Source organism: Eubalaena glacialis, chromosome 2 (genome assembly GCF_028564815.1).
Source record: "Eubalaena glacialis isolate mEubGla1 chromosome 2, mEubGla1.1.hap2.+ XY, whole genome shotgun sequence".
NCBI lineage: Eukaryota > Metazoa > Chordata > Mammalia > Artiodactyla > Balaenidae > Eubalaena > Eubalaena glacialis.
Window position 1 is genome coordinate 173,710,485 of NC_083717.1, and position 13,146 is coordinate 173,723,630.

At 39.2% G+C, this 13,146-nt stretch overlaps 1 protein-coding gene across 1 annotated transcript in view; it reads right to left on the reverse strand.

Moving 5' to 3' along the window:
- Window positions 1-7,844, reverse strand: part of GTF2A1 (general transcription factor IIA subunit 1) — a 40,712-nt gene extending 32,868 nt beyond the window's left edge. The window contains exons 1-2 of the mRNA XM_061181148.1: window positions 7,397-7,844; window positions 3,427-3,528 (exon numbers count right to left, since the gene is read on the reverse strand). Coding sequence (XP_061037131.1) covers window positions 3,427-3,528; window positions 7,397-7,426 — 132 coding nt within the window. The 5' untranslated portion in view covers window positions 7,427-7,844. The remainder of the gene's footprint in view (window positions 1-3,426; window positions 3,529-7,396) is intronic.
- Between the last annotated feature and the right edge of the window lie 5,302 nt (window positions 7,845-13,146).

A 13,146-nucleotide genomic window follows, 5' to 3' on the forward strand; every position in this document is an offset into this window, starting at 1 on the left:
CCACCCATAGTCATTTACCAATCTAAAACACAATTTACATTCAAATATAGCTTTATTGAAAATCAAGTGGTGATCATTTTCTAATGTATAGAAATCCTGAATCACTATGTTGTGCACCTAGAACTAATACAGTGTTGTAGGTCAATTACACTTCAATTAGAAAAAAAAGCAAGAAAACCAACATTATGCTTTATGCATCTTTTCTATCTCCCACAGTTCATACATTAAAGGAGACCCACAGTGTTAACAGATAACCTCAAGAATCAGGTTGAATTTTTTTAATGTAGAAGGTCCCTTCCTGAATTATCTAGTTAAACTTCAAATTACAGGCACTCTCATTACTCATCTTAATTCATAATCTAATACACCACTGTATCCTTCACAGCCGTATGGAAGCTTTTGATAAAAGTTTGTGAAACACTATAAAATGGTGAGAAAGGGGATAGCGCTAATGACAAAGTCCTTAATAAACCTTAAAATATGAAATATTGTTAGTTTTCATTAGCAAGAATATCCAAACCTACAAGGTCTAATAGCCACTAGCCACACGTGGTGATTTAAAGTGAAATTAATTATAATTAAATAGAAATTCAGTTCTTCAGTTCCACTAACCATATTTCAAGTGTTTAATAGCCACATGTGGCTAGTGGTTACCATACTGGAGAGCACAGATATAGAACATTTTCATCACCACAGAAAGTTCTACTGCATAATGCTGGCTGTCAGACTGTTAAAACTAGGGCACATTCTGGAAATTCTAATGAGATCCTGAAGAAATTTAGTGCAGAGAATTAAAATAACTCATTTCAGTCTAACAGTTTTATATTTAAATTCAGCTACAACCCAGAATAAAAGAGTATGTCCCATTTAAAAAACAACAAAAACATTAAACTACTTTTTTCAGTTAGATTCTGGAGCAACATGTTACTAATTTGTTTAATTAAGTATTTACTGAATGCCAACCACATATGCCAGGCATTGTGGTAGAGGCTGGGGATTCAAAGTTGAATAAGTCACAATTTTTGCCATAGAAAATTAAGCATTAAACAAAAAATCAGTGCATAACCTATAAAACATAGATATTAGTTTTTTATACTACTTTTATACTATATTATATGTACATATATCTGTATATATGTGTATACATGTATAAAGTCTTATGTACTAAAAATGCAGGTGGAGCTATTTGGTCTCAAAGATAGCTCATTCTGTTTGGAAAGAACACCTTGATTCTAACTGGGACCAGTAGGAAAATATCAACAGACTCTGAAAAGCAAGAGGAGATAACAACTTGGATTGACCACTAGTCTGACCTACCGCAAATTAAAGCCTTTGGGACTAATTTTTTGCACCTAAAAATGCTGTACCTTCTACATAAGATCACAGAACTACAAGGACAACCATTATAAGGGTATAACATATTTGTAAAATAGTCATTACATGTAACACGAAGAAATCAAAATAAGCTTATTCTCATTCATATCCCTGAGATACTTTATGTGTTTGAGTAGTTTATATTGCTATTCTTCCAACTCATGTCTCAGAGTTGGCATTCCTTCACTTGTATTTTTAAATACCTGCTCTTCACTTTCAGTAACCATTACATTTCTCACAAGGTAAATAAATATTTCCTCATCTCATTCAAACCTATATTTTCCCTTCCTCACAGGGGCAGATTCATATTGAAAACTCTACAGAAGCTGCCCACAGATGCTGCAACATTCTAAGATATATTTCATCACCACAACACAGGTGAGATTTGCTTTATTTAAAATAGAAAGTTGCTAAATTGCAGCCTCCACACCTCTGTTGAATGGATAAATAAGACCACAACAAATGTTCCTTATCGTTCATTAACTGTGATTACTTATTTATACATAGCTCTAAAGGAGCTCAATTCCCAATCTCTAAGCCAGCAGTTCTAAAACTTTTTAGTCTGAGTCCTTTATCATTTTTACAAATTAATGAGGACCTCAATGAGCTTTTATGAAATTTTAAATAAGATTTTTTTTAAATGTTGACATTTAAAAATAACAACGTATCCATTACATGTTAACATAAATACTTTCAATGAAAATAACCATATTATCTTCCAAAAAAATTTCGTGAGAAATGGCTTAAAAGGAAAATAGCTGGATTCTCATATCTGCTTCTGCATTCAGTTTGCTTTTGTTGATGTATATGAAGAAAATCTGCCTTCTCATAGCTAAGTAGTTGGGAAAGGAAAAAGTATTTTAAGTGATGGTTTCTTAACAGTTAGCTGCAATGTACAATCTGAAACCATATACTAATTAACTTTTCATACTCTTCGATTAAAATCCATCAATTTATCTTTCACTTTGAAGGGATTTTGCAACATCATGCATTGGTCATTTGGAAAATATGAGTTCAGTGAAGTATGCAGATATGCCAAACGTTAACACATTTCATTACAGAATATCATGAATAGAATATCAAACAATTGCATGTCTTAATATCAACAATGATCTCATCTCAACCTTTACGTAAACATCTTTTTAATATTTGGTACATCAAAATGGGAAGCATGCATAAAGCCCTTCTGCTGCATATGGAACAGTTATCTCAAGGAAAAGCACTTGTGCATTTGAGTTGCAAGTTTAACTGGTCACTTTTTTCATGGAATACAACTTTTACTGGAAATATGACAAACATACTATGATTATTCAGACTTGGGCATCTGTCCAACCGCATGGACCCCCTGAAAGAGCCTGTGGGGAAGTCCACTGACCATATTTTGAGAACCACTGTTCTGAGCAGTAAGGCAAAAATATTCCATGATTTCATGAGTCATTACAGCATCAAGAAAACACAAATGCTACATAAAAGTATCTATATATTTCTGCTTAAAACCAAGTAAATAGAAGAGGCAGAAAAGCAGCTCCCAAACTAGAATACATTATAAACCAAATATTTGGCCCACATAGAGAATCGGACTCCAGAACGTGAAATTTATCAAGCACTTAATCTCCACAACATAAATACATTTTAGAATACCAGTGCATTAAGACCACAAAAAAAGGAAAAGGAAAAAAAAACCTTACACGAATGTCAAGTAATTAAAACATAAATGGATATTAACTGCCCATTAATAATAGCTAATACTATTGCCAGGCACTTTGCTAAACACTTTATATAGTTATTACATTTAATCCTCAAAACAAGCCTAAAAGGTAAGTACTACTAATTCTCATCTCACATATAAGAAAACTGAAATATAAGCAGTTTGCCTAAGGTCACAGGAAGAATGGATGGTAGAGCTGGGATTCAAAACCAGCACCCTTCACATAACTATACTGCTTCCTGCAACAAAGTCAAATGGTCATCATATGGAAAAATTATGGAGTATAGTTTCTGACTGAAGAGAATGTTAAAAAAAAAAAAAAAAAAAAAAGGCGGCAAACTCACAGTCTTTAGTTCCATCAGAACTTGTTCATCGACTCCATCATCCAAAAAGATGTCTCTCACATCATTAATTACATCTTCAATCACAGATCTGTATAATTTAGGCTTTAAAGGGAAAATAAAAGACTGCTGAAAAACACTGCTTTTCACATATTAAAATATGTAACATTTTCACAAATTCAAAACAAATGTTAATACAACAGTCCCTTTTCCAACTCTCTAAAACTTATTTTAGAAGATATAATTTTAAAGGTATGGCCATTCCCATAAACATCATTTGCCTTAGTTAAAATGAATTATTTGATGACTGCATATTTTAATAGAGGTTTTACGACTGTTTAATACAATTCATATACAGAAGATCATCACAGATACAAGGTCTATACAGTTTCCAGTTGTAATTTCCCATGTTGTTATAGTCAAAACACTTAATGTGTTTTGACTATATCCAACGATATAGTTTTATGGGTTGCTATGTCTGGTTTTTATTATTTCTTGCTTGGTTTAACCCGTTTTATCTCCTAACCTCATCGCTGTCTTAACAGAAACTTATGTCCTGTGATTTGCCTGGTAATAATCTGCAACCTAATAAGTATTCAAATTTAAAAATCACCTAATTTCAGTTTTTGTTACCCAGTCTGTACCTTTAAATTATACCATCAAGCTGTTCATATAACCACAATAACAGGTCTCAAAGTCTCAGAGGAACAAGACACAATGATCTCTTTTCCAGGATTTCTCTCCTACTACTGCCCAGATGATGCTATGGAACAGAATTATAAGCAGCCTCGATATTTATTTTTAAACTATTATTATTATAACTATTGTTGTTAGCATTACTTGGGGGGATGCTTGCTTTTAGAAGGTTGCCAGAAAAATAAAATGAGAATAGATGTGAAAGCACTTTAAAAGTATAAAGTACTTTTTAAAAACCAAAAGGTAAGAGATGGAAGAATTTGCCCAACCCACATCCTATTTTTAATGGATAAAAGGAAGTTTGCTTGTCAGAGTGTAAAACCAGAGATGCCTTGCTATAAATCTTATCCATTATCACACAGATCTAAGATCAACAGCCTGTTTATTTTAATACTTTGTCATTATTTGTGTTCTATATCTTGCTTAAAAGTTACTGCTTACCCAATAAAACCAAGGGTTTGCTCTCATAAGCAAACCTCAGACAGAAATAAATGTTTCATTAGCATCTCTCCCAGCAATACTGTTATCACAGGGGAAACCTCTTATGTGTCCTTGTCCAGCCAAAAATACAAATAATGAGTTCCTCTATACAACTTACCTCAACCATTAAAAACTATTTGTTCCTTTTCATTACAACCAGAAAAACAATTCATGTATCTAGGTTCTCACCTTTGCCGTTCCACTCACTCACTTGCTTTTTATTTTGCCAAACCTGCCTCTGTGAACTAAAATTATTCATGTGATTTCTGCATCTCTACAGTGCCTCCTTATGTTAGCATTCTGATTCTATATATAAGGAAAGTCTATCTGACTATGGGTATCACCTTATCTATGGCAATTCAACTACTGAATTACAAAAATACATTTATAAAGTGTTTTTTTTAAACCAATGACTCAAGGCATTATAAAGATACAGTGTAATTTTAAATAGGTAGTATAAATCTCAAATTGAAGATATAAATTATTTTTTCAGCAAACTACACGTTGTTTTGGTGTTTCCGAAGTCAGTCATCCCTAAAAATATTCTGCTTGGATATCCACACATTTATAGGTACAATGTGCTTTCTTCTGGCACTCCCTACTTAATGAATCAATCTTGCTTTAAGATTTTGCTCTTGTGCTTTAATTAACCCACAACTTGACCACTTAATGGATTCATATGCACTATAGTTAAAGAAAGGGAAATGTGTATTCTTCATGAAGTATACGCAATTTAAAATTGTTCAAGAATTAAAAAGCGCGCAAAATACTGACGTTTTTCAAAGTATGTGAGTACATAGGCATTATTCTGAATTATTATTTAAAATACTAAATTGTACTTAAACCAAAGTTTTTGCCTTTTATGAAATACACAGTAATTTAGGTTTGTCCTGGTTTTCAAAAACCAGATATTCCAAACTTAAAAACTCGTAAATTAAAGGGCCATTAGTGCCATTATCTAATGATTAATTAAAGGATTTCTTTCAAAAGTTTTAGTCCCTGGTACAATATTGGAAAATAAGTTGGATTAATTTCTATATTGGATATCATATTAACATCCAATGCAGCAAAAACACCGTCTACTTAGAATTTTAATTTTTTAATACCCAGTTTGCACTAAGCAAATTACTCACAATTCCCCGATCCATAAATGTACTGTAGACATAGGTCCTACGTCGAAGCTTTAGGCACTTATCTATTTCTTTGAAAAGCTTCGTATCTCAAATATTTATTATAGGAAAACATAATGAAATATTAGGAGCTATATTTCTAACATTTCCTGAATACGTGATGAACAAAATACTACCAAAATCAAATCCTCCACAGCTAACAATTAATGTAGAAAACTTTTCAAAAAAACAAAAAATTACCGACAATAATGCATGCATCTTCTGAATACAAGAACGATTAGACATCTGAGCTTAAATTCTCTTTTAAAAATAAAAATAAAATAAAAAAGGAGGGCAAGTCTATTTTCCCCTATCAAAGACCGCAAATCCCAGCTGCTGTATGAAAACAGAAACTTGGGGCTCTAAAAGCAGACCCGGTTGGGCACGAAATTACAGTGTACGAAAAGGACTTAGGAATAAACTGAGCTCTGCACGCGCCAGCCTCTCGCCTCGGGAGCACGCACCTCCCAGCCCCGCTCTCAGCAGCTCTCACTATTTAAAGCCGGATCTGGTGTTTAAATGGAGAGGCGGTGACGTAGGCCTGAAAAGCACCTTCCCATCCTGGCAGAGTCTATATTAGAGAGCGGCAATGGCTCTATATAAACAGGGCAGCCAAAGGGAGGAGGACCACAAGGCTCAGGGACTGAAAAGCGGGGTAAGCGGCCGCAGCCATGATGGATCGACCCGAGTCGTCAACGGTACGGAGCCGGGCTGCCGTGGGCTTGTCTGCATTTGGGACCGGGCAAAAAAGTGTTTTATTGTCATAATAAAAATAAGAGAGTGGGGTGGACTAGTGATCACATTTTGCGTTGGTGACTGAAAAGGTTATTTATGTGACTGCTTTTTGCAAACCTACGTGATCGCAAGTAAGAAAAAAGGGACAAACGGTGAGAAGTAGGCAAATTTCAAGGCGAAAGCGGGGCACTTTGACCACTACTGTAGGCTTTGTTTGTTTTGGTGCTTTTGCTAGTCGAAGATACGATGGGGGTTTTGCTTCCCCTTCGCCATTTTACCGATTCGGAAGGAACCGAGATAAGTGCTTTTCAACCTTCGTCCTTTTTTTTTTTTTTTTTTTTAAACATAAAATGGCCCCAGTGAAGGCTCTTTAAGCACAACCGCCAAAACGCCCAAAGTAACCCCCAAAGTAGCCATTAACCTTTCACTGCGTTAAAGTGGATCGCGGTGGGTCTTGGGGATTCGCCCAGCTCCCCAAACACGGTTTTTGTTTTGAGGCTGCTCCGGGAGCCCTTCTCCAGCCGGCGCGGCCGGGCCCGCTTCGGGGAGAAGCGGCGGCGCCCCTCCCGCCCTCCCTCCTGACGGCCGGGGTCTGGGGCCGGGGCCGCGCGCTCGCCCCGGCCCAACCGCCCCGCGGCGGCCCCAGGCCCAGCAGGCGCCCCCGCCCTCCCCGCCGCCGCGGCCGCGAGCCTCGGCACCCCCCCGCGCCCGCCGCCCGCCGCCCCGGCCCGCTCCGCCTGAGGCGGGAAGCGGCGGCGGCGGTGGCGGCGGCGGCCGCGCGGGCGGCTGAGGAGAGTCGAGGCCGGGAGTCGCGGCCGTCCCCGCCCCCGCCCGGTCCGGCCGTTGCTGCCGCCTGAACGAAGCCCCCGCCGGCCACCAAACCACGTCCTTACCACGGTGTTTGTATTTGCCGAGTTCGCCATTTCCACACACAACACAAACAAGAGGGGGGCAACCCCGAGAAAAGATAAAAACAAAAACAAACAAAAAAAGAACACCCGGAGGGTGACCCAAGCCACCGCAAAATTGGGGGGAAAATTTTTTCAAACAAAATCGGATCCTGACGGAGGAGAGGTGAGCGGTGAGAGGAGGTAGAGAAGGAGGAGAGCAGTCCTCGGAGCTAAAAACTCGAGAATCGCCCTTAAAAAAAAAAGGCCACGACCCTTCAGGGGTCCTGGGGGGCGTTGCCCGCTCCCCACCCCGCACCAAGGAGGGAAACCACCACCGGTCGCCGCTCCCCGCGCCGCCGCTGCCGCCACCGGCTGCAGCTCCAGCCGTCCGGTCCGCCCGCTTCTCCCCTTTATATAGTGAGCCAACAAGCTGCGCGAGCCGCCGCCACCGCCGCTGCCGCCGAGAGACAGGGCGGAGGGGGAGGGAGGGGCGGAAGGGGCGGGGGCAGAGGTGGGCGGGGCTGAGCGCAAGACACCGCGAGAGCCGCGTGCGCAAGCGCGCCGGGGCGGAGGCCGCCGCGCGTCGTCACGCGCAATGGAGGCTGTGGTGAGGGCGGGGCCCGGGGACTTAAGTAGTGCAGTTGGACCGCCGTCTCCTCAAGTCTCGCGTGATCACGTGGTCAGCACCCAGGCGGAAGTGTCCGGCACCTGCTTTGGGATGAGGAACTTGCTAAGTATTGCTGGAAAAAGCGTGAGTTCTGGTGACACAGGAGTCCAGAGATAGCTCGGATCGCCTCCCGTCGGGCATTTATGCGCCGTCACGCGCTGGAGGGGATAGGAAATGCGGAAGGGGCGCTGGCTGTTGCCCCGCTAGGAATGGCCGCGGAGGAGGGCCGGTCACGTGGCCCAGCTTCCCGCCCCTGGCGCGCTCGGACTGAGGGAAGTTTCAAATGCGGAGTCATCTCCGAGAACGGGCTAGACTCAGATTCCGAGTTCCGAGGCGTTGGCACCTCTTGCCTAGGATGGGCCTTTAGCTTGCAGAATTGTGTACGAGTTCCTAAAAGGGATGAAACCTGATTTGGCCCCCCCGTAAACACATTCCAGAATTAATAACATCTGAAGCCGTATGAGTTCTCTCCACCAGTAAGCTACAAAGTCTCTGGCTTTAAGTTCCCCCAAAGGTCCGGCCTCTACTATCCCACGTACTTTAAATGACTTTTCAAGGTGGTGGGAATGTCACCCCACCCCACCCACCGCCAACCCGGGATTATAACCGGGATTATGACCGCACAACTTTTCCCGGTTTTTAAAAATATTACCCAAATTCAGTGACTCCACATGGTCAGGACATACTAACATCTGAAATACTTGGCATTTGACACACCAAGTCACATGGCCTCTCGCTGCAGAAGAGGGGCAGAAAATGTCCATGTCTTGGACTGCAACTCAATAGGCTTTTGACCTGCTCTGCCCAAGCTAATCTCGCGTTTATATCAACATTTCACGCAGAACAGAGAATGCTCTGTTTAGAAGGCAGAGCTCACAGTACCTAATTTTCTTGTCCCTAGGAATTTCCAGACACATGGAATGTAGGCTGGACAAGTGAGGGAGTTTATCCTCGAAAGGCAAAGCAAAACAAGATGTAAAACTTCTATGCCTCTGAAACCATAGTTGAGGAATATCAGTTGCTTCTCAGTTCCCTGCACAGCTGCTTGTTTGGGAGCATCAAAAGGACAAAAACAAAAAACAAAAAACAAATCATAGTGTTATGTATTATATAAAATTATGATTCCATCAACAGTTGTAATTCATTTAATAGTCGGGTGACCATTAGCCAGAAAAGTTATACTAACCAATACTTTTCATTTCTTACTATTTTAAGAGGACTTGTTACCTCCTTATGTAAGTACTACTTTTTTATTTTAATAAATTTATTTATTTATTTATTTTTGGCTGCATTGGGTCTTGGTTGCTGCCTGTGGGCTTTCGCTAGTTGCCCCTAGTGGGGGCTGCTCTTCGTTGCAGTGCGCGGCTTGTTAGGAACCAGGCTGCACAGCAGGAGGTGAGTGGCTGGCAAGCAAAGCTTCATCTGTATTTATAGCTGCTCCCCATTGCTTGCATTACCGCCTGAGCTCCACCTCCTGTCAACATTATGGTGAGTTGTATAATTATTTCATTATGTCTTACAATGTAATAATAATAGAAATAAAGTGCACAATAAATGTAATGTGCTTGAATCATCCCGAAACCACACACCCCCCTGCACCGCCACCCCCCTCCCCAGTCCGTGGAAAAATTGTCTTCCATGAAACTGGTCCCTGGTGCCAAAAAGGTTGGGGACTGCTGTTTTGGAGAACACAAAAGTTGAGAGGAAAGATCTTATATCTCAAACTTGCTGATCCTAATGGAAGTCTTATTGTAAAGCATACTGCATAATTACAGCATTCATTCAAGATATAAAAAGCACTGATATATTTCAGTCCTACCAAATAAAATTATAATCAGGTTTCACCTAATTTTTATTTGAAGTATAGTTGATTTACAATATTGTGTTAGTTTCAGGTGTCCAGCAAAGTGATTCAGTTATATATATGTAATTTTTTTCAGACTTTTTCCATTATGGTTATTACAAAGTATTGAATATAGTTCCTTGTGCTATACAGTAAATCCTTGTTGCTTATCTATTTTATGCATAGTAGTTTGTATCTGTTAATTCCATACTACTAATTTATCTCTCCACCCTCCCTTAGGTCTTCTGCCCTTTTTTTTTTTTTTTTTTTTTTTTTTTGAAGAATTAGTTGAGAATGACTGGGGTTAGTATTATTTATTTATTTATTTTTGGCTGTGTTGGATCTTCGTTTCTTTCTCTAGTTGCGGCGAGCGGGGGCCGCTCTTCATGGCGGTGCGCGGGCCTCTCACTGTCGCAGCCTCTCGTTGTGGAGCACAGGCTCCAGACGCGCAGGCTCAGTAGCTGTGGTTCACAGGCCTAGTTGCTCCACGGCATGTGGGATACTCCCAGACCAGGGCTCGAACCCGTGTCCCCTGCATTGGCAGGCCTTCTGCCCATTTTTTTATTGGATTGTTTGTTTTCTCGATATTGAGTTATATGAGCTGTTTGTGTATTTTGGATATTAACTCCTTGTCGATCACATTGTTTGCAAATCTTTTCTCCCATTCCATAGGTTGTCTTTTCATTTTGTTGATGGTTTCCTTTGCTGTGTAAAAGCTTTTAAGTTTGATCAAGTTCCGTTTGCTTATTTCGGCTTTTATTTCTTCTGCCTTGGGAGATTGATCTAAGAAAATATTGTTACTATTTATGTTCGAGAATGTTTTGCCTATGTTCTCTTCTATGAGTTTTATGGTGGCATGTCTTATAGTTAGGTCTTTAAACCATTTTGAGTTTATTTTTGTATATGGTGTGAGGGAGTGTTACAATTTCATTGATTTACATGTAGCTGTTCTGCTTGCCCAACACCACTTGAAGAGACTGTCCTTTCTGCATTGTATATTCTTTTATATTCTTTGTTGTGGATTAATAGGTGTGTGGGTTTATTTCTGGGCTATCTATTCTGTTCCATTGATTTGTCTGTTTTTTCTGCCAGTACCATGCTGTTTTGATTACTATAGCTTTGTAGTATTGTCTGAAGTCTGGAAGGGTTATGTCTTCAACTTTATACTTTTTCCTCAGGATTGTTTTGGCAATTCTGGGTCTTTTGTCATTCCATGTAAATTTTAGGATTATTTTTTTAGTTCTGTGAAAAATATCTTGGGTATTTTGATAGTGATTGCATTAGATCTATAGATTGCTTTGGGTAGTATGGCCATTTTAACAATATTAATTCTTCCAATCCAAGAGCATGGGATATCTTTTCATTTCTCTGAATCATCTTTTTTTTTAAATTTATTTATTTTATTTATTTATTTTTGGCTGCACTGGGTCTTCGTTGCTGTGCGGGCTTTCTCTAGTTGTGACGAGCAGGGGCTGCTTTTTGTTGTGTTGCGCGGGCTTCTCATTGCAGTGGCTTGTCTTGTTGTGGAGCACAGGCTCTAGGCACACGGGTTTCAGTAGTTGTGGCATGCGGGCTCAGTAGTTGTGACTCATGGGCTCTAGAGCACAGGCTCAGTAGTTGTGGCGCATGGGCTTAGTTGCTCGGCAGCATGTGGGATCTTCCTGGAGCAGGGCTTGAACCTGTGTCCCCTGCATTGGCAGGTGGATTCTTAACCACTGCTCCACCAGGGAAGCCCTCTCTGAATCATCTTAAGTTTGTTTTATCAATGTTTTATACTTTTAATGTATAGCTACCTCCTTGGTTAGGTTTATTCTTAAATATTTTTTTGATGTGATTTTAAACAGGATTGTTTTCTTACTTTTTCTGATATTTTATTGTTAGTGTAAAGAAATGCAACTGATTTCTGTATATTAATCTTGTATCTTGCTACCTTGCTGAATTCATTTATTACTTCTAATAGTTTTTGTGTGGAGATTTTAGGGTTCTCTATGTAGAGTATCATGTCTTCTGCAAATAGTGACAGTTTTGCCTCTTCCCTTCTAATTTGGATGCCTTTTATTTCTTTTTCTTGTCTGATTGCTGTGTCTAGGTCTTCCAATATTATGTTGAATAGAAGTAGTGAGAATGGGCATCCTTGTCTTGTTCCTGAATTTAGTAGGAAGGCTTTCAGCTTTTCATCATTGAATATTATGTTGGTTGTGGGTTTGTCATAAATAGCTTTTATTATGTTGAGATATGTTACCTCTATACCCACTTCGATGAGAGTTTTTATCATGAATGGATGTTGAATTTTGTCAAACGCTTTTTCTATGCTGTTGAGATAATCATGTGGTTTTTGTCTTTCCTTTTGTTAATGTGGTGTATCACATTGATTGAATTGCATATGTTGAACCATCCTTGTAACCCTGGAATAAATCCAACTTAATCATGGTGTATGATCCTTTCTGTGTATTGTTGAATTAGGTTTGCTAATATTTGTTGAGGATTTTCACATCTATATTCATCAAACATATCCTGTAATTTTTTTTTTTTTTGGTAGTGTCGTTGTCTGGGTTTGGTATCAGGGTGATGGTGGCTTCATAGAATGAATTTGGGAGTGTTCCTTCCTTTTCAATTTTTTGGAATAGTTTGAGAATGCTAGGTATAAGTTCTTCTTTATTTGGCAGAATTCCCCAGTGAAGCTGTCTGGTCCTGGACTTCTGTTTGCAGAGGGTTTTTTGGTTTTTTTGTTTTTGTTTTTGCAGATTCTATTTCACTTGTAGTAATCAGTCTGTTCAAATTATGTTTCTTCTTGACTCAGTTTTGGCAAGCTGTATGTTTCTAGAAACTTGTCCGTTTCTTATAGGTTGTCCAATTTGTTGGCATATAACTATTTATAGTATTCTTTTATGATTTTTTTATGTATCTATGGTATGAGCTGTTATTTCTCCTCTTTTCTTATTTTCTTTATTTGGGTCCTCTCTCTTTTCTTCTTGGTGAGCCTAGCTAGAGGTTTGTTCATTTTGTTTATCCTTTCAAAAAAAGAAAGGTTTTATTGATCTTTTCTGTTTTTTAATCTCTGTTTTATTTATTTCCTGTCTGATCTTTATTATTTCCTTCATTCTGCTGACTTTATGTTTTCTTTGTTCTTCTTTTTCTAATTCTTCTAGGTGGTAGATTATAAAACAAAGTTAACTTTTGAAAAGAAATCCCAAAATTGAAAATAAAATGAAGCAAATTAACCTAACAGTGTATTCCATAACA